At 48.8% G+C, this 25,975-nt stretch overlaps 1 protein-coding gene across 1 annotated transcript; it reads right to left on the bottom strand.

The window, feature by feature from the left end:
• Positions 1-15,404: 15,404 nt before the first annotated feature.
• On the bottom strand, positions 15,405-25,500 carry LOC144248633 (uncharacterized). The gene is made up of 14 exons (XM_077790675.1): positions 25,311-25,500; positions 25,180-25,233; positions 24,853-25,011; positions 21,461-21,577; positions 20,982-21,019; positions 19,927-20,581; positions 19,641-19,704; positions 19,306-19,441; positions 17,640-17,749; positions 16,769-16,886; positions 16,277-16,376; positions 15,878-15,891; positions 15,663-15,836; positions 15,405-15,464 (listed from the first exon to the last, which is right to left on the bottom strand). The coding sequence occupies exons 1-14, from the start codon at positions 25,498-25,500 to the stop codon at positions 15,405-15,407; spliced, it is 1,989 nt and encodes a 662-aa protein (XP_077646801.1).
• Between the last annotated feature and the right edge of the window lie 475 nt (positions 25,501-25,975).

Below are 25,975 nucleotides of genomic sequence, written 5' to 3'. Positions count from 1 at the left end.
ACATGTCATGGGATAATTTTCTCTGCACAGCCGGCCTATGTGTGAATGAAATGATTTCTGTTGCACATCTTTGCCAGAACCAAGGAATGCCTTGACTCTCTAGCACTAAAGATATTGTTGGAAATTTTTTTTCCCTGCAGTTTCAGAGACAAGATTACACTATGAGAATAACTTTCCGTAATAATTGTCCTGGCTTGTAAGATAAGCATGTATTCTATCTGCCATCTGTTGGAGGTTGGGCAGTTTTCTTATCTCTTCCAAGAACAATGTCTCCCTCTGGGGAGATATCTTCTGTTCATGGACCATTGAATGACTCACTGCATGACCGGTAAAGTTACATCATCCCATGGTGAGATGCTCCACCCAGAGGGAGGAGCCAAGCACCCCTACCTGCATAAAATCTGCACTTTTTGGGACACTGAGCAGCTATTAGCTGGATTCCCAGAAAAGCAGCTCTTTTCTCTGCTGGATTCCCAGAGGAAGACCAAGCCCAACTACTACCAGACCTTCAAAGAAAACTCCACCCTTCTAGAGATCACCAATCCAGCAGCATTTCATCTGCCACTCCAGGAAAAACAGCCACCATTTAACTAGACTACTGCCAACACCCTAACTCCTCAGGGTGTTAGGTTTCTGACTCTATCACTAGTTTTGTTTGTACTAATTGCATTTTTATTGTTATTCTTTTTATTTAGTTTTTCTCCTAATAAGGAACTGTTATTCCCATTCCCATATCTTTACCTAAGAGCTTTTTTTGAAATTGTGGTAATTCGGAGAGAGGGAGTTTACCTTTTCCATTTCACAAGAGGCTTTTGCCTTCCTTCACAGACTCCTGCCTTTTCAAACCAAGACAGAGCCCTTGGACAATCTTCCGCCCCTGTACCTGAATTCTCCTCCCCAGGCTCAGGCCCCTGTGCCTGCACCAGCGGGGCACCCGCCTCAGCCTGAACAGGCACAGGCACCGCCGTGTAACACACAGCCCTCGGCTCCGGTGCTGCCGGACCCATCAGGTCCCTCCCAGCCCCACCTGCACCACAACAGGCAGACGATCCCGGGCACACACCTCCCCCTGGGAAAACTGCTTATCCTCCAGCTAGCAGAACACGGTGCAAGACACGGAGAGAAAACCATGACGATAGTGAGGAGGAAGGGGACAGACCCAGTCTTTACCCTCTAAGAGAAGTACCAACCGCTCCCGGAGTCATTGGGTACGTAAATGTGCCGATCAATATGGAAGATGTAAGAGCTTTCAGCAAGGAAATGCAGAAATTAATGGATAATCCTCTAGGGGTGGCAGAGAGGCTGGATGAATTTTTGGGGAACATCATCTATTCATATGATGACATCTGCGCCATTCTAAGGTCGTTATTCAACGCTGAGGAATGGGACATGATACGGCAGGCTGCAATAAATGATTGAGAACACAGGAATCCCCAGGGAGGGAGTGGCACGAGAGAAAGCCTGAACAGAGTCCATCATAGAACACCCAGGCAGAGAAGGATCAGTCTAAAATGATAGGGCTAAGGAACATGGTAATACAGGGAATTTGGGGGATGGTACCAAAGGGACAGAACATTAGTAAAGCATTGGGGGAATGCCAGGGGAGGGATGAAATACCCACCAAATGGCTGGAGAGGCTGAGAAAGAGCCTCCAAATGTATTCAGATACCGACCCTAATTCACCTGTCGGGGCTATTCTGTTTAAAACACAATTTGTTGCTAAATCATGGGAGGACATATGGAAAAAGCTAGAAAAAAGAGAAACTTGTCAAGAGAAAAGCCTCCAAGAATTGTTAAGGGAGACACAGAAGGTTTACATGAGAAGGAATGATGAAAAATAAAAAGCACAGGCAAGGATACTGGTGGCGCAATAAGGGAAGTGCAAAAACAGGAGCAGATACAAAATCCCTGAAAGCTGGCACAAACACAACAGCCCCAGGGAAAACCTAACCCCTCTCAGAAGAAAGGCATAAACAAACAGGTAAGCAGCCCTGAGTGCTTTTACTGTAAACAGAAAGGGCACTTTAAAAGAGACTGTAAGAAGAGAATGAAGGATGAACAGATCTTCCAGGAGGATTAGAGGTATCAGGGGCTTTATAATTTGGGGTCCAGAACACCTGGAGAGCCCTTGATAAAATTAAAAATTAGACCCCAAAAACAAGAATTGGTGTTTTTGGTCAATTCAGGCGCAGAAAGAACTACAGTTCAGTGACTGCCACCTGGATGTACTAAAAGCAAGGATTCAATGGTGGTCATTGGGGCTAAAGGGGAACCCTTTAAGGTTCCGGTTTTAACAAATGTGGAAATAGAAAATAAGTTTTGTCTGGGGAACATAGTACTGGTAGAAGAAGCAGATTATAATTTGCTGGCAGGGGATCTAATGGTAGCTCTGGGGATAAGCCTGATAGCACAGGACTCCCAGCTCACAGTAAGTTTATACAAAATAACCGCTGAGGACAAAAATGAGATAAATCCCAAAGTGTGATTTGGGAAGAGGCGGGGAGGTTAAACACTCCACTCAGGAAGAGGCGGGGAGGTTAAACATGGAGCCAATTCACACTGAGATCCAGAGACCGGAGGATCCAATCAGGATTAAACAGTACTGCATTCCCATGAAAGGCAGGAATGGACTGAAGGCTGTAATAGAAGATCTAAGAAAGAAAGGCACATTGGAACTGTGCATGTCAAGACATTACACTCCTACCTTGGCAGTACAGAAGGCGGATGGTAATTACAGGCTGGTGCAAGATTTGAGGGTGGTAAATCTATTTCTGTACTCACCAAACCTATTTGGACAAGCCCTTGAAAAACTCTTAAGTGAGTTTGTGCCCGTTAAAGGGACCAAATTACTACAATACGTAGATGACCTATTGGCAGCCGGACTCAGGGAGGAGGATGTGTGGGACCATAGCACTATTAAACTTCTTTGGGGAAAAAGGGTTGAAGGTCTCAAATTGAAATTACAGTTCACAGAGCCTGAGGTCAAGTACCTAGGCCATTGGTTAACAAAAGGTAAGAAGCTGGATCTGGACAGGATAACAGGTATCATTACTTTACCCCCTCCATGAACAAAAAAGGAGGTCAGGCAGCTGCTGGGGCTTCCAGGATACTGCAGGCAATGGATCAAGGGATATAGTGAGAAGGAAAAGTTTCTTCATGAAAAGCTTATCACGGACAAGCTAAAGTAGACAGAGCAGGATGAGGAGGGTTTCAAGAAATTAAAAGAAACCCTCGCAGCAGCTCCAGAGTTGAGCCTCCCTGATGTAAAGAAACCTTTTCAGCTGTTCCTGGACATCAGTAATCACACTGCCCATGGGGTTTTAATGCAGGATTGGGCAGGGGCCAAGAAGCTGGTGGGGTATGTATCAAAGCTTTTAGATCCTGTAAGCAGGGATCTTACAAGCAATTGTAGCAGTGACAGTATTGGTGGAGGAGGCTAAGAAGGTGACTGTTACAGAATTTCTGAGAGAGAGGGCATGATTTATGTCTGGAGTGAGAATTGAGCTTCCCCTCAGTCTAGGCCACAGATTTGGGGCTTGTGAGGCCTTCCAGCCTCTGACGCAGTTAGAAATGAAGAGCTTGTGGCGCAGATAGAAATTGTATTAAGGTGTGATGCGAAGCACTGGGCTGTCTGGGTGTAAAGTAGTATAGGTTTATAGTGTAAGGTTTAGGCCACTTTAAGACAAAGGTAAACGATGTTAGCTTGCCAATGAGAGTGCTTTGTAAACTATAAACTATATAGAAGTGTATAAAAACTGCCATCTTCTCTCGAATAAATGGAGAACATTGCATTAATCATATTGGTTGGATGTGCGTTCTGTCCTGTCCAGCTTCCCGTTATCTGAGGTCCCTGGTCGCAGGTGACCGTCGGGGCATTCTGCAGCAAAAGGCTGACAAGTGGCCAACTGACGCCAGGCTCCTACAGTATGAGGCTGTATTAATCCACTCCCAGGATTTGGAATTGTGAACTACCTCGGTGCAAAATCACGCGCGATTCCTGGCTGGGGAAGCCGCAGGAGTGCCTTCCCATGACTGCTCAGAAGTGGTGGAGCTGCAGATCAAAATAAGGCCAGATTTAGAAGAAGGTGAAAAATGGTTTGTGGGTGGTTCTGCAAGGATCATTAATGGGAAAAGGAAATCAGGATATTTCCTGATGGCAAAACCGGGGTGGTAGTGGAATCAGGACCCCTGAATCCCGGATGGTCAGTAAGATAAGTGGAAAATAATTTGTTCACTGTGATATACTCGCTTACCTTGGTTTGCATAAGAATGTACTAGTGTGTCTTTGAAATGCTTATTTGCTTACAAGGTGATAAGGAGGTTGAGATTAGAGTCCTGGGTGTGTATATCTGGTCTGCTTGCTGTATCTCAAAAGAAGAGACTTAGAAGCTATCACAACGACCAGACTCAGACTACATCTGGAGAGTCACGCCTGCAAGGAGAAGGGGGGGGATAAAAGGAAGGTTGGGACAGAACATTTTTGCGCGCCGTTGGTGGAGCAGGAGATTCCCCGGCCGCCCAGCGCTGTGCTTTGCCTGCCTTACTCGCTTGCTAATTTTAAATAAAATTGCTTTATTGAATTAAGACACTTCAAATTGCCGTGTCACAATTTATAACAATTTGGTGCCGTGACTCGGATGGAGAAGTAGATCAGTCGCTACGGGACGATCGGGAGGCGCCCCGCCCTTATGGCGGCCCGGCTGCCCCAGGCTTTCTGATCACTCTCCACCGACGAACCTAAATTGAGTAACGGGCAAAGGAGAACCGGTTACCCCTGTAATCTTTGTGCATGAAGAACCAGCGAAGACGCAGGACGCGTGAGTATAGGCCGGTTTCCCGCTCGGTTTGGGGTGGTTTTCCCGGAGTGCTGTGTGTGAGAGGTCTCGTGGAGACCAAGTGAGTGCGGACTCTGTATTAGTGCGTTTTCCATTCCCCGCAAGGGGCTGGGCCACGAACCAGGGGAGCACGTGTGTGAGAAACTGAGTGCACTCCGGAAGATGGGACAGAGGAAAAGCAAGCCCTCTGGTCCCATGGGAGAGGGGACCCATGCTAAACTTCCCCAGATTCCCAAGCCCCTTGGGTTTGATGATAATTAATTGGGATGCTTTCCCATCTAGAAAAGGGAAAGACAAAGTTAAAATGATACATTATTGTATGGAAGTGTGCGGGAAGGGCCTAACCCTAATTTCCGTGCAAGGAATGTAGAACAAAGGGAGAATCGGGAGCAGAGTTATATTTCTAGGGAAGGAAAAGAAAGAGGTCGTGAAATTGTCTGCTTCTACTGTGGAAAGAAGGGACATATGAAGAGGGGATGCAAACAACGGATAGCGGATGACAATGCCTTTAAGGAAGATTAGGGGTGTCAAGGGCTCTATTTGTTGGGGAAGAAACATCATAAGGAGCCCTTGGTAAAGCTTAAAGTGGGACCCCAACAACAAGAGATGGAATTTTTAGTGGATACCGGGGCTGAAAGATCCACGGTGCAAGCCTTGCCGCTTGGATGTAAAAAGTCATCTGACACTGTACATGTAATTGGGGCAAAAGGAGAGCCCTTTGAGGTATCTGTTATCAAGGATGTGATGGTAAAAACTGATTCCAAATTTGGTATAGGCTCTTTACTACTGGTACCTAAAGCAGATTACAATTTATTAGGGAGAGATCTGATAATAGAATTGGGTATTAATTTAGAAGTTGTAAATAAAGAATTACAGATAAAGCTCTGCCCTTTAAGGGTGGAGGATGAAAAGAAAATTAATCCTGAGGTGTGGTATACCCCAGAAACGGTGGGGAAATTGCAGATTAAGCCTTTCTCAGTGGAAATGAGTGATTCTGGCAAACCCATAAGAATAAAACAATACCCTATCCCTAGGGAGGGAAAATTAGGACTAAAACCTGAAATAGATAGGTTATTGGAAAAAGGGCTTTTAGAGCCCTGTATGTCTCCCTTCAATACTCCCATCCTGCCTGTAAAGAAGTCAGATGGGTCCTACAGATTGGTACACGATTTAAGAGAAATAAATAAGAGGACTTTAGCCTGGTTTCCAGTAGTTGCAAATCCATAAAAAAATTTAAAGGTAATTGAATCCGGACCACTAAGTAACTCCTGGTCTGCACAAGCTTGTGAATTATATGCAGTACTCAGGGCTTTAAGGTTATTAAAAGGAAAAAATTGGAACAATATACACAGACTCTAAATATGCATATGGGATAGTGCACACATTTAAAAAATTTGAGAAGAAAGGGGACTTATAAACTCACAGGGAAAAGATCTAATTTATCAAGAGCTAATTGTCCAAGTTTTAAATGCCTTAAGGGGCCCGGCTCAAATTGCTGTGGTCCACTTAAGGGGACACCAGAGAGGATTGGACTTTAGAAACAGGGGAAATAATTTAGCTGACCAAGAAGCCAAGAAAGCAGCCCTACGAACTCGGGGGGACATGGGGCAGAGCGACACTGTATCTGTGGACTCCCCCAAAGAAAAATGGCAAATATATAGTTTTACCACTCAAGAAAATGAAAAATTATAAAAGATGGGAATTGAAGAGGGGTCTGAAGGGCAATGGAAGCTCCCAGATGGGAGAACTGTTTTACCTAAAAGCAAGGCCTCAGAAATTTTGCAAAGATTGCATGACCAGACTCATTGGGGAACTCAGGCATTAGTAAATCAATTTGCCACTAAATATATGAGTATTGGAATCTATGATTTGGTTAAAAGAGTAGTGAGAGATTGTCTGATCTGTCAAAAAGTAAACAGAAAACATCTTAGGGAAAGGCCCATGGGAGGAAGGGAATTAGCTCACAGGCCTTTTGCCAAAATAAAAATAGACTTCACTGAATTGCCTAAAGTGGGTAGATATAAATATTTGTTAGTAATAGTAGATCATCTCACCCATTTTGTAGAAGCTTACCCCACTACTCGGACTACTGCTCAGACAGTGGTCAGAATATTATTAGAAGAAATAATCCCTAGATATGGGATAGTAAAAACAATAGATTCTGATAGGGGACCCCACATGCCATATGATTTGGAGGAACCCCGAGACCACCCCCAGTTGAAGGACTATAAAATAACCTCATATATTATTGCCTTAATGAAACGCCGCAATGAACTTTGGGAAAAAGGAATCATTACGCAAAGAACCCCTTTAGATTTAAAAATACATAAAATATACCCAAGAGACTATGTGTTAATAAAATCCTGGAAAGAATCTACACTAACCCCACAATGGGAAGGTCCTTATCTTGTGTTACACTCTACAGAAACTGCAATTCAGACTGCAGAAAGAAGATGGACACATGCCAGTCGAGTAAAAGGACCAGTTAACAACACTGTGTGGCAAGTAACCAGTCCTCCCAGGAACCTGAAATTGAAGTTACAGAGAAACTAATGGACTCTTATCAGATTGAATACACATCAGACTTATATTACTTAGATAGTGGGCTAATTAGTAATTCAAGTGTTAGAGTAAAGTGTAAAAATCAAAATTGTAATTGCTATCCTTTTGTATGCTATATCTGTAAGGTGTGTGGGGAACGGTGGTGGTCACATTGCAACAGAGGGTATCCTCCACGAGGAACTTGCAATTCCTGTTGAAACGTACAAAGAGAGATTACAGCTTGGGTACTGACCTGTAAAGTGACTAGAGGGGAAATCCGATTGGAATCTAAAGAGTGGTGGGAAATTTTCTCAAATTACTGCTACCATACAAACGAGCCGAGCCCATTTGTAGCAGAGATCATAAAAGGCCTTTGTAAGAAAAACCTAAAAGGGGTCAGTTGTACCGCATCAGAGGTAAAAGATCAGAATTGGCGTTCTTATTGCATGCGGCAAGGCACCAGAGGGCATAAATCCCCTCCTGAAGAATACTCTTGCTGCCAAGAAGATGGTACCCCTGTGGCTCGAAGCACCCGAGTCGACAGGCGAGGCAGAGGAGTAAACAGCTGTGGAGGAAGGAGCCCTCAGGATGGAATACGCAAGCAATATTTGCGGAACTACCCCGGGACTGGGAGTAACAAAGGCAGAAATAGTTTTTGGGCTCAAGAGTATAATTGTTGCAGTGTGAGAAACCAGACCCCACATGCCATTTGCTTACTGCTTGTAATTTTCCTTTGTATATATTGTAATACTGCGGAAGTAACAACTCATGAACCTTTCAAGTAGACTTTAAGAAGATAGGAGGATTCACGAGTTATAAGGAGCAATACTACAGCTGGAGCTCCCACTTTCCAGTTACCTGTGGCATCCTTAGGTACTGGTTGGGGTTCCCATTAGGTTTCATCGTTTTATATGTGTCCTGCTTCGAATCCTGGTAAAGGGTATTGCAATAGTCCTGGACAATATTACTGTGCATATTGGGGTTGTGAAACAATAGCTGGTACATGGGACCCCCCACTCCTGATCCATACATTAAGGTGGTCTAGAAGCCAGATAGTTGTATTCCTCCCGGCTACTAGACAGGTCATAAACCCCCAGAAAATATTTACAGGAATATACAAATTACTGCATTAAGGCCAGAGGATAGTATATGGTTAATTAGAAAAACTTGGGGCGTTCGCTTATATTCGGCTGATTTTGGCAATTTTAGTAGCTTAATATTGATAAAGAAAGAACTTGTGCCCCCTGATCCTGAACCTGTAGGGCCAAACCCAGTGTTATTAAAAAAGAAGGTTGTTTTAGCCAACCAAACAAAAGAAAGGGATCAGACCCAGAATAAAATTCAGAATGAAAACACTTCAGGAGACGAACAAGAAAAAACCCAGGAGAGTAATATACTCTAAAAGGTTATGAAAGCAAGTTATGGTGTCCTAAATAGAACCAACCCAAAACTGACGGAAAACTGTTGGCTGTGCTATAATTTAAGACCCCCATTTTATGAAGCCATAGGGGTCACTGCAAAGCCCAGAAGAGTGAATGGAACTAATCCAAATCAGTGTTTGTGGAAAAAGGGTAAAGAGACAACACCGGGGCTTACCTTGGCCCAGGTAACAGGGAAAGGGAGATGCATAGGAAAAATCCCAACACAAAGAGAATACCTTTGTGGAGTAATAGAAACAGGTGGAAAGAAACCGGCTGACTGGCTATTGCCAGCAGCTAACACTAAGTGGGTATGTAACACTCTGGGTGTCACACCGTGCATCTCACTAAAACTGTTTAATCCAAGCCAAGACTACTGCATCCAAGTAACGATTATGCCCAAAATTACCTACCATACAAGTGACTACATATATGAACAACAAACTGTGCCAGAACACCATCTAATGAAAAGGGAACCCCTCACTGCCTTAACTATTACAACTCTCCTTACCATCGGGGGAATAAGAACTGGAACTAGGGTGGCATCCCTAGTAAATCAACAAAAGGAATTTAAAGCATTAAGAATTTCAGTAGATGAAGATCTGAGTAAAATTGAGCAGGCCATCGATGGATTAGTAAAATCATTAAGGTCCCTATCTGAGGTAGTGTTGCAGAACAGAAGGGGTTTAGACTTACTATTATTACAACAAGGGGGATTGTGTGTAGCCCTGAGAGAGGAATGCTGTGCATACGCTGATCATACTGGAATTGTTACAGACACCATGGCAGAATTAAGGAGAAGATTAGAGCAGAGAAAGAGGGAAAGAGAAGCACAGCAAAGTTAGTATGAATCATGGTTCAATCAATCTCCTTGGTTAACTACCTTGCTATCCACCCTTGCAGGACCTCTGATACTGATAATATTAGGACTGACCTTTGGGCCATGCATCTTCAATAAGGCAATAAAAATAGTAATGGGACGATTAGAGGCAGCACATTTAATGCTCATTAGGGCAAAATATGAACCCATACACAATGTAGATGAGACCCTAATACTAAGTCACCAGGAGTTACAAAGATTCAGTGAACAAAATAAAGATGAACAAGAAAAGTGGGAAATTGAGATAAGTAGAAGATAATTTGTTCACTGTAATATGCTTGCTTGTCTTAGTTTGCATAAGAATGTACTGTGGTATGTTAACCTAATTTGTTTTGCATAAGATAGTGGCTAAGAATGTACTGGTGTGTCTTTGAAATGCTTATTTGCTTACAAGGTGATAAGGAGGTTGAGATTAAAGTCCTGGGCGTGTGTGTATCTGGTCTGCTTGCTGTATCTCAAAAGAAGAGACTTAGAAGCTATCACAACGACCAGACTCAGACTACATTTGGAGAGTCACGTCTGCAAGGAGAAGGGGGGGGATAAAAGGAAGGTTGGGACAGAACATTTTTGCGCGCCGTTGGTGGAGCAGGAGATTCCCCGGCCGCCCAGCGCTGAATTTTTGCCTGCCTTACTCGCTTGCCAATTTTAAATAAAATTGCTTTATTGAATTAAGACACTTCAAATTGCCGTGTCACAATTTATAACACCCATTGTCATCTCTTTGCCAACATCAGTCTGATTAATTTAGTTTTCCACACACTGCTTTTTTTTCTGCTAACAGATAATCTGATCCCATCCCCTGGTGAAATGTTGTGTTCCTCATTTCAGTGGCTTGGTCGGCAGGAAGGTCAGGAGCTGGAGCTGTCTGGTTGTTTCTTATTCCGAGGACAGTTTGTAATCTAATGATGCCATTGAAATGATAAATGGGTTCTCTGTCTCCTGATAGGAATTTGTGAAAAATAGCAATCACTTGGTTTTTAGAATTTTAAAAGTTTAGTAATAATAAAATGGTGAAAAAATAGGAATGTAATTAGACTGATAAAAATTTATAGTTAGGACAATTACAAGACAATAAAAAGGAAAGAATATCTGAGGTCCAGATGCTCTCAGGCACTTAAGCCAAGAGGAATGTACCTTGCGAATGAAGGAATCACCCCTAAAACAATACACTGTTGCATATTCATATATCCTTCATGGTTATGCATACATTCTATTTGAAACAAAAAACTCTGTCTGTTGTATGTCAACTGCTTTCTTTAATTCCCACGGGGTCTTCGAGTCTGAGCAAGGCGTGAAGAAATCAGCTTCTTCTAATAAGAAAACCATAAATTGCTCTTCTCTGGAGAATTTGCATGTTCCTTGAAGCGAGTATCTCATTCCTTAAACCCCCCCCCACACACACACAGACATAGTTTCTTTTTTACTACTAAAGCTTCATTTTACCTACAAAGCTACATTTACCATACTGTTATATGTAGCAGATATCATTGGTGCCATTTCTAATATGATATATGTGACACTGAATATTTGTTAGATTTGTTAGAACACTGTAACACTCTACACGTTTGTATTAGGATTCCCCCCCCACCCTCGCAGGTGAGAGCGGGTGTATATTGGAAACTGATTTACAAGTAAGAAGGTGTGGCTCCCCAGGAGATGGGCCATGGCTGGGGAGATGCAGGAACCCCAGGTGCTGATCCTTGCCTGAAGGACCCGAGATGGATATCATGGAAATCCTTGGGCAGACACAGGCGAATGCAGCGTTCCCTCCCGTAAATTTCATCAAGGGATTCAACAAACTCCAGACACTGAATTGTTCTCCCTCATCACCAAAAAAGAAAATCTTATTAACATGTGGACTCTGAAGAGAAGACTGACTGCCGAAATCTTGGCCTCAGGCAGAATTTTCCCTATAAAACCTGCATGTGCCCGGATGGAGGTGTGTGGGCTTAGAGGAAAACCTCTGCTGAGGCTGACCTCTTTGTTGCACACCCAGGGCCGACCCCGGGCTCGGCTCTGTTCTTTCCTTGTGGCTGGCCAGGTAGAATTTGACTGCAAAATAAATATTTTATTTTTTCATATTAATTTGGCTGGACAAATTTTCATTTATAACAGTTGTAACACATAAAAGGAAGAATCCCCATTTCTTCCACCATCCCATCCTCAATACATTACCCCACCAGTTAGTTTTTAACACTGTTTTCCCATTTTTGGATTGGTGTCTGGGTTGTTTTTTTCTAGGATGACCTCACCATTGTCATCTATTTTCAACAGTCTGATATATTAAACTTTCCACAAACACCCCCTTCATTAGCCAATAAATAGTCTAAAACCAACCTATTCTGGTACACTGCAGTTTTTCCCCATTTTGCCTGCAGGTACTTAATTTGGATGGGTTATAACAGTGGCTGTTGACATGGGGGTGTGTAATAAAAATGAACTTTGGTTTCTTTCCGTGTAACACTTTCTGTAGCATTTGTGACACGATCTTGCTGCTATCTCAGAAGGGAAAAGACAACAAATGAGAGACAGAAACAGGAATGACAGAGGTCTGGCATGGCTTATACCCCCACCTCCCCTGCCTGTGGGGTTGCTGCCCACAGCAGGTACGTGTGATCTTCTCGCTGGTGAGTACAGTGCTCAGTCCAGGCTTGCCCTCTGTTTCCCCTGTCACTCCTTTTTGCTTATTTTTCTATGCAAGTCCTTTTCAACACTCCTTTGGTGTGTTTTGGTGTTGCCCATTTTAGATGTGATAGTCCATTCCTCATGTTTCTTCACAAGTCCTCTGCCTCTGTTTCCCACTTTCTCTAACAACCTGAATACCACCTTCTTTCAACTACTCAAAAAGTCCTTTCTCTCACAATACCATTCAACACAATCCACCTGCCTCCAAGGAGATAAAGTAAAGCTCAAAATAAACAATCTACATTATATATACTTCCATTAATCTACATTTACTCACTTTTATTTTTCACTCACTTTCACATACAAGGTACCTTTTACTATCAAACAGTCTACATTACATATCTACACCCTGAGTGCTCATGGAATGTTAATCCATCAACCCAGCAGGTTTAATCCTGGATGTCTCTCAACCCAGCAGAATTTTAGGTGTTACTGTTTTCCAACCCCAGATCCCCTTGGACATTTTTAACCTTCAGTCCTGCTGTGTTGTCCAACCCCAGATCCCCTTGGGCATAACCTCAATCCACAACCCTGAGTGCTCTTGGAATGCAAATCCCCCAACCCTCGGGAAGGAGCCCCTAGAAAACAAACCCCCATGGCTCCTCCCCACCCACCTGATTTGGGAAGAATTTTCTCTGAGAGAAGTGGAAAAGAACCTGTTTATTTAACAAACAAAACACTCCCCAGCATTAAAAAAAATGAACAACACTAGATGACAACAAAACTCTTTCACCACTCTGAAGAGATGACAAATCCAGAAAGTCTCTCCTGGGGGTGGTCGCCCGGGTTTGGGCGCTGGGGATTGCTCTGGGCACTGGGGATGGCTGCTGCAGATCACAGAGCGCAGGCTCCCGGTGCTCCTCGGGGTTCCCAGGTCCCAGTCCAGAGCAGGTTGGATGGTATTCAGGAAAGGGAAAGGGAAAGAAACAGTCCAGGGAAAGAATTGGAATGCCTAGTTAAACTAACAAACAGGAAAAAGCAAAGGCAAGAGCGGAAGCAAGAGCAAGCAAACAAAGCCAGCAAAAGCAAGCCAAGCCAGCCCGCACAAGCCTCTTGTGGAGAACAGACCATGGGGGGAGGTGAGCCAGCTGATAACAAGACAAAACAAACCTTCATTTTAGAGTCAGTTCTGAGAGCACAGAACAGAATATCAAACATGAACAGAACCCACGATTGGGAATACAAACACCAGAACCTCACCCTGGGACACCTGGGTTTCCACATCAGCAGGAGACAGTTCCTGACAGTCAAAGGGTCAGCGGCAGGGTCCTCATCACACCCGTTCCTTAAATGTTATCTGGCCATGCAGACGGTTTTAGCTACTTCCACAAGTACTTTAAATCAACATTGGCTGTTTCACAAATACCTCTGAGTTATTACTGTCAGTTAGTTACAAAAATAAAAGAATTAGTTATTATTTCACAACTACAGCTACTTCTGCAAAAGTTAACATTCTAATGCACAACACATGGCATTCACTTCAATATTTTGCAAAAGCCAAAACTATCATGTATGTTTTTCACACTGTGCACAAACTAAACTATCAGCCATGAATGATGTTCTGAGGATATGAGCTACACAGGGGCCAGGGCATTGGCCACAAAAAGCTGACAAATTATACTACAGCAAAAGCAGTTAAAAGTGATTACAAACTGTACTGTATCAAAATCGTTGTGATTAAGAATAAGTTGCAGAAGTCAAGACATAAGAGCAAAAGCCACCAACTACATAGTTCTCTATAACAAACCCAGGGCAGGTGTTTCCCTTGCAGGGAGCACTGGGGCCTTCCCCGGGCCCCTTCTGCCCTCTGGCAGAGCCGGTGGCATTTTCCAGCACACGCAGTTTGTAACCAAGAGTCGGGTGCAGCCCAGAAGGCTCCGAGCGCCTCCTCCCAGGCTGACTCTGCAGATCCGAGGCTGCTCTGGGCTCTGCCAGGGCTCTGCTGGGGCTCAGCTCTGGGCCAGGCTGGGCCCGCTCTCCCCTCACATTGCTCCGGGCAGCCGAGTCACAGAGGGAGGAGGAAGGGACACCTCAAGGGAGTTGAGGTTTAAGAGAGTTTTTATTCAAAAAACTGCCATACCAAACAGGCTGTCATAAGAGCCGTAACAAACAGGCTGTCCTAACTACCATAACCAACTAGCACTGCTAACTACCATCACTAATCAGTTGTCCTAACTAACTACTGTAACTAAAAGCTGTCCTCCACTGCTTCATCTCCTCCGCTGCTCCCTCAGTTGCTTTGCTGCGGTGATCAGAGGGGTCAGGCTGGAGAGAGGCTTGGCTGATGATAAAAATGGGTGCTGCCCAAAAAATAAAAAAGAAAGATATGAACTGTTACTTTCCAGAGCCAACTTCCTCACAGGCTCTGTTGCAACAGGACAAAGGGAAATGGTCTGAAACTCAGAAGAGGGAAGCAAGCTCAGGTTAGATCGCAGGCAGAATCTTTTTGCCAGGAGAGTGGGGAAACACTGACAGAAGGTGCCCAGGGATGTGGGAGGTGCCTCCTCCCTGGGAACATCCAAGCGCAGGCCAGGCAGGGCTCTGAGCACCGGACCTGCCTGAAGATGGCCCTGCTCCTTGTGGGGCACCAGGGGCAGATGCCCTCGAAAGGACCCTGCCAAGCCAAACCTGGCGAGGATTCTGCTTGCTTTGCGTGTGGAACGCAGCGAGGCTGGAGACTATCGGAGGGGCCCCAGCAGAAAACCCCTCCCTGGCGCTGCTGCTTCCCCTCAGCCGCTCGGCATTCACCTGCAGCAGCTCCTGGGCAGACCAGCGCTGCTCCTCGTCCGGCTCCAGGCTGCACTCGAGGAAGTCCCGCAGCAGAGCCGACAGGCGCCGGGGCTCCTGCAGCTGCGGGGTCCCGTTGTGCCGGATCAGAGCGCGAGCCTGCAGGAAAAGCAAACTCAGCGCTCTGCCAGCTTCCTTCCCACCCACAGGTGCTCACAGCGACCCCGGGTTCTCAGCCCCAGCTCCAGGGGCACTTTCCTCCCTGGCAGAGATGCTGCTCACAGCTCATTGTCCTGTGCCAACCAAAAAACCCAAACCCTAGTGCTGCCACAGCCATTGGAAAGAGCTGATGCACTTGATTCCCATTTTCAGGTCATCCTTACAGACAGAAGAGCTGCAACAGCGTAAATCCCAAAGCAAATTGTTGCTGGAGACTGCAGAATATTTGTCTGTGTTGAGGCCCGAGTGCTCTGGGAATTCCCTTCCCCAGGTGCAGAAACCTCCAGCTGCTGCTCCCAGTGCAGGGTCGCCCTGTGCTCACAGGGCTCTGCAGCCCCTGGAGAATTTGCCTCTTACCATGGCCCTCGTTTCCTTGAAGTAAGGAGGTTCTCCCTCCACCATCTCGATGGTGACAATGCCAAAGGACCAGATGTCCACCTTGGGGCCATAAGGAGAACTGGTCACAACTTCTGGGGCCATCCAGTGAGCAGTGCCCACCATGGAGCTGCGCCGGTCCTGCTCAGAGCTGAGCTGAGCACAGAGGCCAAAATCAGCTGAGGACAGAAACAAACACTGTCAAAGGCAGCTGGAATGAGGAAACCAAGCACCAAGACTCCCCACTCTCAGTCTGAGAATGGAGTAGTGAAGTCAGCTGGAAAAGTGCTGAGGGCTGTAGCCAAGGGAAGGTGGAACTGGACCCTTAAAGAAACCCTCAGCTTTCGTGCAGTGGCTTTTACTGATTCCCTTGAAGCTTTAGATTCCAACTCCTGCCCCTCTGGGAGGGCCATACCCAGAGCAAAGCCACCCCTGGCACCCTGCTGCTCTCCGGAGCTCTCTGCAGGGGCAGCCGCTCTCAGCTGGCAGCAGGGGCCGGGCAGTGCCCCCAGCAGCCCTCGTGGGGCTCTGGCCGGCACTGGGAAGCAGCCCCACAGCCGCACCCGGGAGCGCCGTGCCTGGCCAGGAACACCCACCCAGCTTGACAGAGCCGGCCATGCCCAGGAGGATGTTGGAGCTCTTCAGATCTCTGTGGATCACCCGGTTCGCATGCAGGAAATCCAGGCCCTGCAGGCACTGAGAGAGAACAAGAAACACCAGGACAAAAACCAGTGGCCGGAATCTATCACACAAGAAAGGACAGTTCCGAATTCTGACAGCAGCAGCTTTGCTGTGACAGGCCAGGAGTGCAGAGCAGACAGGCTCCAGGCAAACAGTTCAGGGCAAAGCTGAGAACAGCACATCAAATCCAGAACAGACAGAGAGTGCCACAACAGCAGGAAAGAGAGCAAGAACAGAGCAGAAGTGCAGCGATGCTGGCAGGCCGTTCACTGCAGAGGCTCTTTCTTCTCCAGCTCATAAAAACAACAGAGAAACAGAGCCCTGAGCATGGAGCCACTCCTGTTCTCACGCCTGTGTGGAAGGACCATCGTGCCCAAGCCGTGGCAGCCACAGGCAGGATCCCTCACCTCCCGACTGACAGCTGCCATCTCTCCTTCAGCCATGCGTGTCTGTCTGACAACGTCCTGCAAAGTTCCTCCATCCATGTATTCCATCACCAGCCAGAGATCTCCGTCAACAAGGAAGCTGGAAGAGAAAAGCAGTGACATGGAGACAAATGTGCAATGCTCAATTCCCCCATGGAAAAGCCTGGAGTGTAGTTTTGTTTCCAGGTCACTTGTCCATGAGGACAGAATCAGATGGAGAGACATTCCTGCGAGGCTGCAGAGTCCTTGGAATCTGCACAGTCTAAAGGAGGAGACACCTGTGAGAAAGGAGAGGCCTTAGATGGCAAGCAGGTGAAAAATGCAGTTTAGCAACAGCCCAGATCAGTGTGGAACCACAACACTGGCCCCCAGCTGGTTCAGCTTCTGAGCTCATCAGTTCCACCATTCCCTGCAGAACAAGGCAACACAACTCCCAGGGTTATCCAGGGGAGGAGGCCGTGCAGCACTTGGGACAAAAGCAATCAGAAACCTTTCAGAAAGTCCCTTCAGAAACAGGCAAGGCCAGTGAAAAATGGGCAAATGAGGCATTTGTGCAAACAAGGCCCTGGTTTTCCTGGCATCTGCAGCAATGCAAAAGGGCTGGGAAGAAGAAGCCAAGGGAAATAATTTCTGCTGTGGTTTATCAGCACTTGTTGTAAGACACAGAAAACGGGGTCAACTTGAAGGAAAAACCAAACCAAAGCAACCAAAGCACATTGAGGGAGCGAACTGCCAGGCTGCTGTTTTGGGAAGATACGGCTGGGTCAGGCATTTTCAAAACAGGCTACAGACTACGGGTGCCAGGAAAGGTTAAGGCAGGGCCCGTGCACGGGATGAGGCCTGGAGCACTCACCTGTCCAAAGAGTTGACAATGTTGGGGTTCTTCTTGTCCTTCAGGAGCAGGAGCTCATTCACAGCGTGTTCCCCGTTCTGCCCTCTGAGACTCATTTTCTTTATGGCCACCTGAGGGGACATTGCAGACCTTTAACTGGAGGAGTCTGTGGCAGGAGGCCACAGCCAACACGGGGCGAGGCTTTTTGGAGCGACGGAGCCGGGCTGTGCCAAACTGCCCTGGGATGGGCACCAGAACTCAGCAAGGGCCACTCCCACAGCCCATTGCTCTGCTTGCTGGGGCTGCTTACAGGACACACGGCCAGAGACATTTGGCCTTGCAAGCTCTGCAGAAATGGCCCCTCAGCTGTCAGCCTCCAAGCTCTAACCACATTCTCTGCACCTACAGTCTTCTCAAATGGCCTCAACACTCTCATTATTATTCAAACACATTTTGCAAGCAGGAGGTAATTCTGGTTCTGTGAAAACAGAGCAAAACAGCCGGGAACCCTTTAGCAATTCAATGGGATTTGGTCATGATTTCAGATGCAGCTGCTTTGTTTGGGATTGCACAACAAAGCAAACACACACATCCATTGCTCAGGTGATCCCTGTCACAGGCTGTCACTGACCCCAGACCCAAACACAACTGCAGGGTTTAGGAGAGAGCTTCGCCCTGGACATCCATCTTTTCATTTCTATCCCTCTCTCTCTGTGGACAGCTGAAGTGGAACTAAAGCCCCAAATTGAGCCCAAGCAGAATCTCTCCCTAATTAGGCCTTGAGGTACTTTTTGAAGATGAAAGGCAGGATGGAAAAACTGCTAAATAGTGTTCCTGTCTGAGGCTGGGGTGAAGATAAATTGGGCCTCAGTCTCCAGCCCTGATCCATTCACACTTTTAGATATGAAGAGCAAGCCAGCGTGTCCTGCTCTGACAGACACCGCTGCCCTCCTTGCATCCCTTTGGGCACTCCAGAAGGACCAAGTGTGTCCCAGCTGTGCTCTGCAGGCTGACACTGCTCTGCCTTCAGAGGAGCAGCCTGTGCAGGAAAGCTCTGCTGGCCCCCAGAGCTGCAGCCACAGCTCCCAGCAGAGGGGAGAGCCCTGGAGAGCTGCCAGACGTGCTGGGCGTGTTGGCACTGACCTCTCCTCCAGTGGCCCTGTCGAGTCCTTTGGAAACGGTTCCGAAAGCCCTGGAGACAAAACAGCAGAGAAGAAAGAAGCAGCGCTTGAGGCCCTGGGAGTGAAAGCCAGCCCAGACAGGAGATCTCTGCTGCCTGCAGCGCTCACAAACACCTGGGTGCATCGACCCTTGCAACAACAGCGCAGCAGCCACCAGTCCTCTGCCATGCCAGGTGTGCAAGGGAAAACTGAGACCCAACACGAAGGAATTGGGCTGGAGCAAATCCCAAATGTCCACGCTGAATTGCTTTAGTTCAAAACCTGAGGTGAGCAATGGGTGTCTAAAGAACTGGAAAAGAATGCATTTCATCCTTTTCTATTTCCTGCCTAAGACCTGCAGGATCCACAAGGGCCCTGCCATCAGGCAGGTGATGCATTTTCCCCCAGAGTGCACCAGCTCTGTGTCTGTTCCTGAATGTATGGGCTCTACGAGCTGTGCTAGAATAGAGCACACATTAGTTCATCTCTGGTTCCTGTTTCTAAACCTTTAGGTTGTTAATTCTGACCGGAAGATATTTTATGAAGTAAAATATTTGAAAGAAATCTCCTTGAGAGATGTTGTCTGACAGTCTCCAGATGGTGAGTGGCTCTTTTAGGCAATCCAGTTCCAGACACAGAAGTTCTCCCAGGTCCTGCTCCTTGCTGCAGGCAGGACACTGCCAGCCTCAGGGGCCTGTGACGGCTCCTTCTGACCACAGTTCTCAATTCTGATCAGGACTGAGAGACAGCAGGATGGCACCCCAGTGTCTGAAGGTGTTTGCAGCTCTCCTGACTTCTCCCTTGATCCTGCACCAGCACAGCCCCTGGGCTGCATGTGCAGAAGTAGCTGCCGTGCACTTACCCTTGGCCAATCTGCTCCACTTCCAGGTATTTCTCGGCAGGCTCCTCCACGCTCACGATGTTCCCTGAAAGAAACCACGTGGAAGAGGCTCCCTCCCAGAGCGAGACCCCACCAGAGCAGAGCCAGAATGCAGCCCCACTCCCTGGGGCCGTGAGCCCCTTGGTCTCAGCTGGGGAAGGACAATAAATGCCCCTGTGACATTCAGCTGCAGAGCAACGCTGGCTGCAGCTGATGCCAAGACACACACACAGCCCCTGCTCTGAACACAGGAACAGAGCAGACGTACTCAGCTGCACCAGGCACCACTCCCCTCTCCCCTCTGGCTGCAGGGCTGTGCTGCTGTCAGAACCTTCAGCCCAGGATCCCACAGCGGAGGGAGGTTCCGTGTCCTCTTCCCAAGCACAGGGAGGTTCAGTGTCCTCTTCCCAAGCACAGGGAGGTTCTCCATCCTCTTCCCAAGCACAGGGAGGTTCTCCATCCTCTTCCCAAAACGCTGCAGGTTTGCCATCATCTTTCCAAGCCAGGGGATGTTCACTGTCCTCTTCCCATGCTGGGAGAAGTTCAGCCTCCTCTTCCCAAGGCACAGGATGTCCTCTGTCCTCATCCCACAGCGGGAGATGTCCTCTGTCCTCATCCCACACCATGGGGGCTTGGCCATCCTCGTCCCGCACCAGGGGACATCCACCGCCCTCGTCCCACGCCGGGAGATGTCCACTGTCCTTGTCCCACGCCGCGGGAGCCTCGCCGCTGTATTCCCACAGCGCGGGATGTTCGCCCTCGTCTCCCAGAGCAGCGGGAAGTTCACTGTCATCTCCCGGCACCGAGGGAAGTTCACCAGCGTCCCCCAGAACAGCGGGGAGCTCACTGCTGTCTTCCTCCTCTTTGGCCTCCTCTTTGGGAGCAGAGGGAGCCAGAGGAGGGGCTGGTGCTGCTTTTGTGCCCTGTGGACAGATGGCAGCGTGAGGGACGGGAAGTTCTATCTCAGTGATCACCTTATTTGCCTTCAGCTGCACATCCAGCTGCACAAAGCAGAAATTGGGTTTGGGGCTCTTCAAACTAACAATGGGCTAAAGTCGACATTGCTACTTATTGTTGGGAAAATGATATTCCACTGTGGCTAAAGCCAGCAAGCAATCCTCTGCCTGCAAAACCAGACCTGCAGCCCTTCAAAAGCTCTGCATCAGAAAAGGAGAAATCTGCTGGGGATCCCTTTGCTGCTGCTGCTGCAAAGACTCTGACAGGAACTTTCCTTCAGCCTCCTAAGCTGGCACTCGGCTGCCACACTCCGAGCTCACAGTTTACTGCACAATTCCAAACACCAAAGATTCCTTTCCCACTCACCAGAGGAGGAGCTGCTCGGAATCCACACATGAGGTGCCCTGCAACAGGAGAGGGAACATGAACCAGATGCTGTCAGGAAAAAACTGCCTGTCGTGGGAAATGCCATGGAGCAAGGCAACCCCGAGAGAGCATTTTGCTTTCCCAGCGTCCCTCCAGGAGCCACAGTCCCTTCCCACAGCAAGAGAACAGCACAAAATGCTGGGCTGGGTCAGTTCTTGGCTGGGCAGGGAGTTCCCGGCTCTGCTGCCACAGACTCCCCGCTGGAGGGAACAGAACCCCCCAGGGCTCATTGCAAATGCTGTGCACGCCCCGCTGGCTGCAGACACCCCCTTTTTCAGCTGCAGCTGCTGGCAGGAGCTCTCCCAAAGCAATGGTGCCTTCATGGCCATTTGGTTACAAAGTCAGCTCGGGTCCAGAGGAAGAACAGAAAGCACACAGCAAGCCCAAAGCCACAGCACCGAGAGAAAACCTCGACTTACGTGCCAAGTGGGTTAAAAAATAGCCCGAATAAGCCACATAAGAGTACAGCGTGCAAACTGCAGCAGCCACGTGCTGGATCATTCTGGCTGCGCTGCACACGTCTGCAGACTGCAGCCCTGCAAGCACACAAGGACACCCGTCAGGGCTGGGCTGGTGCTGAGAATGCCTCGGGCAGGAGGATCCTCCGGCAAGGAGCAGTGCCCAGAGCCACTGGGGACACTGAGGCCTCCGTGTCCCACAGCCACGGGAGCACCTCGGGGACGTGGCAGTGCTCCTGTGACATCACAGCAGCAGCTCACGCAGAAACCGCCCAGAAGGTTCTCCTGGGTCACAAAGGAGAACAAAGAACCCTCCCAGGGCACAGCCTATTGCCCAAAGGCTCCAGGAGGAGCTCTGAAAATGCAGCAAACAGGGACACCCCATAGCCCAGCCTGAACACTGAGGAGGAACAAGGACGGGAGCACAGCAGAGGAAACAGGACCTTTAGTCACCGCTACTTCTGACTAAAGCCAGCAAGCCGTGTTCCCGTGGGGATCTTTGTTCTCGCTCTAAAAACAAGCAAGGTGCTCCACTCGAAATATACAGAAGGCAGGAACTGGGCAGGAGGTGGGATTAGGAAGGAGGAGGAGGAGGGAGAGAGGAAAAGGAGGAGGAAGAGGAGGATCAGGAGCAGGAAAAGGAGGAAAAACAGGAGGTTCCAGTGCCCCCTGAGGCCGCAGCACCCTTGGCCCCGGGACCATTGCCCCCAGCTCATCCTGCAGGTGAGAGGGGAGGGGGAGCTTGTCCCAAATATATCGGGGAGTCCCTGAGAGGGTTTTTTATTGGGGTGTGTTGGGAGCTTGCAGATTGTGGAATTGAGCCCCAGATGTTCGTCTGGGAGGCCCAAATAAACCCTGGGAGGTTTTTTTCTCTGTGTGTGTAGGTTTGGATCTTGCAGGACCCCAAAGCTGAGCCCCCTGGGGGATCTTTGGGAGTCCACGTGGCCATTGCCCAGTGTCACCAGGGGGAGGACATTGTCCTGGGGACCCCCGGGGGAGCAGAGGAGGGGAACCCCTGGGACCCCCGGAGTGGGGAGAGCAGAGAGGGGCGATCCTGGAGCTGGGGGACCCTCGGCTGGCTGGAAAGGGGGGGAGCCTGGAGAGGAGGAACCCCTGGGACACCTGGGATCTCAGAGTAGAGCATCAGGGGAGAAGGGACCCCATGGAGCCCCAACAGCCCCTGGATCATCCCTAAGCAGGACACCTGAGAAGGGGGAACCCCTGGAGCCATTGGACCCCCATCATCCCAAGGAAAGGAAACCTCTGGAACCCCAAAAGTGGAGAGATCAGAGATAGGGAACTCCTGGGAGTGTTGTTTTGGGCTGAACCTTGAGACTGTGGAGATTTTCATGGACACAAGAGTCCTGCTGAGTTCTAGGGATGGACTTGGGCAGGAGGAGCCTCCAGTCCAAGGTGCTCGCCTCTTGTTTTTCCCCCAAACCAGGATTTGTCATTCCCTGGGTGTGGCTGGATGGAGGAGGAGGAAAAGCCCCGGAGATGCTGCAGGAGGAGGAGCTGCAAACCCAGCCCAGGGAGCTGCGGGGAGGAAAGAGCCCCCTGAGCCAGGAAGGCGGGCGGAGATCCAGGCGGAGCTCGGAGCTGGTGGAGAAGCCTCATGGCAGGGAGAAGTCCCACAAGTGCTTGGAATGTGGGCAGGGTTTCAGCTGGAACTCCCACCTGATGGAACACCAGAGGATCCACACTGGGGAGAGGCCCTACGAGTGTGGGGAGTGTGGGAAGAGCTTCAGTGGGACCTCCGACCTCACCAAGCACCACAGGATCCACACTGGGGAACGGCCCTATGAGTGCTTGCAATGTCAGAAGAGCTTCAGGTGGAATTCAGAGATCATCACTCACCAGCACTTCCACACCAGGGAGGCCCTGCGGGTGTCCTGAGTGAGGGAAGAGCTTCGTGCGCTGCTCCAGCTCCATCCCCATGGGAGGATCCGGGCTGGATGATCCCCAGTTGTTGCAGCCTGAGCTGCTACAAGGAGAGTCCACGGTAAAGAAGCAGAAAAGGCCTTTGCATGGTATCCACAGATGTCTGAATCAGCCACGCCGTGAGATGTTCAGGGTTTTCCCCAGCACGCCCATCCCCCTGCTCCAACTCTCAGCTCTCCCTGTCCTGAGGAGTCGGGGTGGGGGTGACCCTGGTCGCTGGGCAGTACAAAGATGAGGCCCAGTCAGGGAACAGGGAGGGAGTGGCCCAGGGACACAGGAACAGACACAGGAACAGGGCAAGGAGCAAACAGAGTCCAACAGCCCCTTGAGGGAAGCCTCCCGCGTCTCCCCAAACCAGGGAAATGCCCCCCAGGATCCCCACAATTCCCCTTTTTATATTATTAAGAAAGCTTCTCTGGAGGATCAACTGATTCAACACAAAATGACAAATACAATCAAAAGCGCTCATACGACAATTTTCAAAATGCAAACAATTCTGAGTCTCTAATGTCCAAATAGATTTTCTTAGAGCTGGCAGGAGGGATGTGGGGTTTTCTTAGTCCAGTTTATCAGGAGAGGGAGTCAGGAGCCTTCAGTAGGGACTGGTTCTCTGGCCCCTGTGGCAGTGCTGCTGGCTGTGACAGACTCTGTACGAGGTAATGTAGGTGGTGGTGTGCCTGTTGGAAACTCCAAATAGAAATCATTACTTTTTAAGAAAAAGATGGTTAATTTAGGAAAACTTTCCTTTCTTCCCCACCAATTACACTCCTTCAGGTATTATGAAGGAACTCTGGGGAAAGGGACTAGTGGAGGGAGGCCATGGAAAGGGGGAAAAGGAGGTAGGAATTTGTGGGAACATAAAAAAGGGGCAATAGGACAAGGGAAAGGAAACAGGGAAAGTGGGAGGGGGGCAGGGAGGCCACAGGAATTGGGGAAGGGTATTAGAAGAAGTGGGACTTATCAGACAGGAAAGTTGTTTTGATATGGAGGTGGAGTCTTGGATGGAAGGTGGCTTATCGGTGTTCTGTGCTCTTTCAGCTTTTGGGCTGTTGCTGGGATTTGGCTGCTGGTTTTGGGTTTAATTTCCCCGGTAGAAGTGTGGAGGACTTCCATGACATGGGTAATATTTCGCAGGTTTGCAGTTTGGTGCATGTTTGCTACCTTGCACTGGAACTCCACCAGGTCCTGTCACATCTGCTGCTTGGGGGCTTTTTCTTCCTTGTATTATATTAAATTCCACAATTTCTACATCTCCTAGACTGTGGAGTTATTTCCTGCGGTTATTCTTTTTTATAGCAGTCTGTTGAACAAACACATCTTGTTTGTTATCATTCAGGGTTATGAAACCGTATCTGTTTTTGACATTGAACCATTTCCTGTCCCCAGAACGTTCATGGCAAGGACTTTTTCACCTTGGCCAGCGGGTTTGCGTGTGTGTTGGTGATGCTGGACGTGGCGCCGGTGCTGGGGCGCTGCCGTGCGGGGCTCGTCCCGCTCCCGGCGCTGGCGGCCGCGCCGAGGCTCGGCCCCTTCTCCTTCCCGGGCTCTGTCCCGGCCGGTGCCCGCGGACGCTGCGGGCGCAGGAGCTCCGGAGCAGCAGCGGGGCGGGGGCGGCAGTTTCGCCCCAGGACTGCGGTTCTGAGCCGCCCCCGGCGGGGCTGCCCGCCCGCCGGCCTCGCCCGCCCGCCCTCGGCCCCGGGGCCGCGGCTGCCGCTCGTTGTCTCCGTGCGGGACCGCACCGCGCTCCCCGCCCGTTTCCCGGACGCTGCGAGGGCTGATCATTTCTAGGTGTTCTGGAGAGGGCAGCGAGGTGAGTTAAAGTGCACAGGAGGCCAGTGAGGGCAGTTGGCTTGGAAATGGCCGAACTGGCCACAGTTCAAGCACCTCTCGTTGTTAATGGGCACCACTGCCTCCCCCACCCCTTTGCTCACGGCCAGGGCTAAAGCAGTTTCTGAAGAAGAGGCCTTAGTGCAGGTGTCGACCATCTGTGGGATGAGTGGCTCTGGATTTTGGGGAAGAGCTCCAAGAATCTTTTTGGTTTCTGGGTTGGCGTTAGACATTGCCATTTTTCCCAGGAGTTCATCCCTGGCCTCTACATTATCAATTTGGCGATCAATGGCCTCTGGGAGGTGGTCAACAAACTTAACAAATGTCTCTTCAGCCCCCTGATGGATTGAAGAAAAGTTTTGGACAAGGGTGGTTCCATCAGGGATTTTTAAAAGAGCAGTCTTTGCAGCAGATTTGATGTCATCTAAGACATTGTTGGGCAGCATGGCCTCATCCTCTGGTCTGCTAAATTCCCCCTCTCCTGCCAAAGCCTCAAGGCCTTTCTGGCCTTCGTTAAAACTTCACTCAAGTCATACTTGGATAGGATTGGCTTTAAAAGTTTTTTCCACTGCAATAGTGCAGTGGTAATGTAATGGAAGGCATGGGGAATTAAGGTATGTCCTGTGAAAGTTTAGTCCAATACATTTTTAAAATATGGAGAATTGCGGCCGTAGTCTCTGGCCGCTTTTCTCAACTCCTTCCCCTCAG

Source organism: Lonchura striata, unplaced genomic scaffold (genome assembly GCF_046129695.1).
Source record: "Lonchura striata isolate bLonStr1 unplaced genomic scaffold, bLonStr1.mat Scaffold_203, whole genome shotgun sequence".
Lineage (NCBI taxonomy): Eukaryota > Metazoa > Chordata > Aves > Passeriformes > Estrildidae > Lonchura > Lonchura striata.
Note: the sequence above shows the minus strand (reverse complement) of the source record. Positions and strands in the feature narration are given on the sequence as shown.

What these genes read in the sequence shown, in the direction of transcription:
- LOC144248633 (XM_077790675.1), bottom strand. Translation starts at nt 25,500, where the DNA reads ATGTCTAACGCCAACCCAGAAACCAAAAAGATTCTTGGAGCTCTTCCC. An exon ending in GTGGTGCCTGGTGCAGCTGA is followed by an intron (nt 19,705 to 19,926) that starts GTACGTCTGCTC and finishes GGTTTCTTTCAG; the next exon opens with GGAACATCGTGAGCGTGGAG. An exon ending in TGGCAGCTGTCAGTCGGGAG is followed by an intron (nt 16,377 to 16,768) that starts GTGAGGGATCCT and finishes GTTCTCTCTCAG; the next exon opens with TGCCTGCAGGGCCTGGATTT.